Consider the following 2,401-nt stretch of genomic DNA (forward strand, 5'->3'; position numbering starts at 1 on the left):
TCTGCCTCCCTGGTTCAAGTGATTCTCCTGCCTCAGCCTCCCGAGTAACTGGGATTACAGGCACCTGCCACCACGCCTGGCTAATTTTTTGTAGTTTCAGTAGAGACAGGGTTTCACCATGTTGGCCAGGCTGGTCTTGAACTCCTGACTTCCAGTGACCCACCTGCTTTGGCCTTCTAAAGTGCTGGGATTACAGGCATGAGCTACCATGCCTGGTCCGTGAATGCTTTTTAATGATTATTTCTGAGCTTGGGGTTTGCAGGAGCACACAAGTCACAGACCCCAGGAAGCAAGTGTGCATTTCTGAAGTATTTGTTTTTCACTCAGAGCCCAGGGTGAGACAGCTATGCTTCCTGAGTCAGGACTCGGACGGTGTCCAGACCACCATCTTCTACCTGAGGTTGTAGTCCACGGAGGAGCCTAGGGTTTTTGGGGGGCATTCGTTGGGGGTGGATGTAGGTCCAGTTCTTGCCTTGACTTGGTCCAAGGCCTTGGCCTGTTGGTACCTTGGTTCCCCAGGCAGCAAGCCCTGGCAAAGGTGACTACAGATGCAGCATCTGACCAACGTCGTGCTGCTTTGCTTACTATTTCCCTTATCACTGGGGGTCCCCAAGAGCACCTGGGGCTCAGTGCTGTGCTGGGAGGCCTCAGAACTCAGAAAAGCTGTCACACTCCCAGTTTCAGTTTATTACAAGGAAAGGACACAGGTTACAGTCAGCGAAGGCTCAGGGCGCACAGGGCGGGGTCCAGGAGAGACATCAGCTGTTTCTCCCAGCAAAGATATGGGACAGTGTGCACAGAGTCACAGCTGGGAAGCTCACCCCCTCTGTGGTGGCCAGGGTTTCTGCTGGGGTGGGTCATGTAGTCATGGAGTGCCTGTGTGGCCAACCCTGGTCACTTGGGCTGCGGCCACCAGAGGTTCAACAGGGACTCTGTGGCCCAGGGCCTTCACCATGATGTGCTTAGCACAGGCCGCCTGGCAGTCCAGTAAACCAAGACGCTCGCACCGGGCAGAATTTTCTAGGGGCCTAGATGTTGTCCTCCAGGAGCCGGGCAGAGGCCAGACCTGCCTTTGGAAGGTGCAGGGTATGGACCCCAGCCCATGGCATGGCCCTGGGCTTCAGCCCTCCTGCCATGGGCCCCGAGGATGATGTCCTTTGCCATCTTATGAGTGCTCCTGCATGTGGTGGTTCAGGTGTCTGGTCCTGGTGTGGAGCGGGTCCATGTGCTCCCCAGGGGCTGGGGCGTGGGATCCAGGTACTTAGCTTGCCTGTGGCTGCACAGGGACCACTGTCCTCTCTTGCCAGTGTCCCCAGAGACCCTGGACCTGAGGGAGTCCCAGGCAGAAGGCAGGAGCCTGTGCTCTGGGCCCAGCTGTGTTACCAATTCCCTGCACAACCTTGGACAGGTCTCCTCCTGTCTGGGTCAGAGGATCACCAAGGCCTGTTCCATCTGGAATGTTCTCGGCTTTGTAAAGTGTTTGATTGGCCTTAACAGGCTGGAACTGAACTGGCTTTGCAGAAGAGCTACCATCTTCCTGGATAGCCAAGTCCCTGTACCCCTCCCCTGCCCATGAAATGTGATTCTGTGCTTAGTGACCGGTGCCTTGTTTAACACAGGGAGTCTAACTGGAACCTGTTTTCCTTCTTCTTTCTAGGTATTTAGTGACGACCTTACCAAGCCAATCATTGATAATATTGTGTCTGATCTCATTCAGATTTATACCATGGACACAGAGATCCCCTAAAGCCCTGGCCCAGGCCTGCCCAAAGAGAAGCCCAGGATGGTCAGATGCCTGGGGACACTGCCACCACGTCGCCATGATGGCTGGTCCCCAGAGGACCAGCTGGGAGGACTGGTTGTGCTGCTGGAGAAGGGCTGGTGAAGGCGATGACATGCTGCCACTTTGACAGTACCTAGCAGTCGCAGTCCAGATGATGATGGGAGCTGCGCCTCCAGCGGGCAGGCCGGGAGCGCACTGTGTGCAGCTGACCCAAGGCAGCCACATCTGCTTTTGTGCTTTGAGAGGACTCTGACTACAATAGAGGCATGACGTCAATGAAAAGAAAATCATGAAATAGATGAGACTGAATCCCTAGGGATTTTTTTAAAACCAGATTTATAGTGAGAATGAATGTGCAACGAGGGTGAAATTTATTTTGTGTAATAAAATGTGATACCAATCAGCAGATCCTTGGCTTTGCTCTGTTTCCGTTGGAGTGCTCTCAGGTAGAGTGGCCCAGCCTTCAGGCGGCAGGCCTAGGGTTACGGAGGATCACTTGCATTCAGAAAAGCGAGATCTGATCGAATGTAACTAAAAGTAATGCATTTTTAAATGTCAAGGCAGCTAGTCTGGATGGGGAGGCTGGAGAAACTCAGAGCTGTGGCCCCTGGCACCCCT

At 53.9% G+C, this 2,401-nt stretch overlaps 1 protein-coding gene across 2 annotated transcripts in view; it reads left to right on the forward strand.

Annotated features, from left to right (window-relative positions):
* Window positions 1-2,189, forward strand: part of CCNQ (cyclin Q) — an 11,229-nt gene extending 9,040 nt beyond the window's left edge. Inside the window, exon 5 of one of the 2 annotated variants that reach the window (XM_017516650.2) lies at window positions 1,658-2,189. In XM_017516650.2, the coding sequence (XP_017372139.1) occupies window positions 1,658-1,747 (90 nt within the window). In that variant the 3' untranslated portion in view covers window positions 1,748-2,189. The remainder of the gene's footprint in view (window positions 1-1,657) is intronic. The other variant, XM_017516652.2, reaches the window with a different exon arrangement.
* Window positions 2,190-2,401: the final 212 nt, after the last annotated feature.

The sequence above is a fragment of the Cebus imitator genome, unplaced genomic scaffold (genome assembly GCF_001604975.1).
Source record: "Cebus imitator isolate Cc_AM_T3 unplaced genomic scaffold, Cebus_imitator-1.0 Scaffold599, whole genome shotgun sequence".
NCBI classification, from domain to species: domain Eukaryota; kingdom Metazoa; phylum Chordata; class Mammalia; order Primates; family Cebidae; genus Cebus; species Cebus imitator.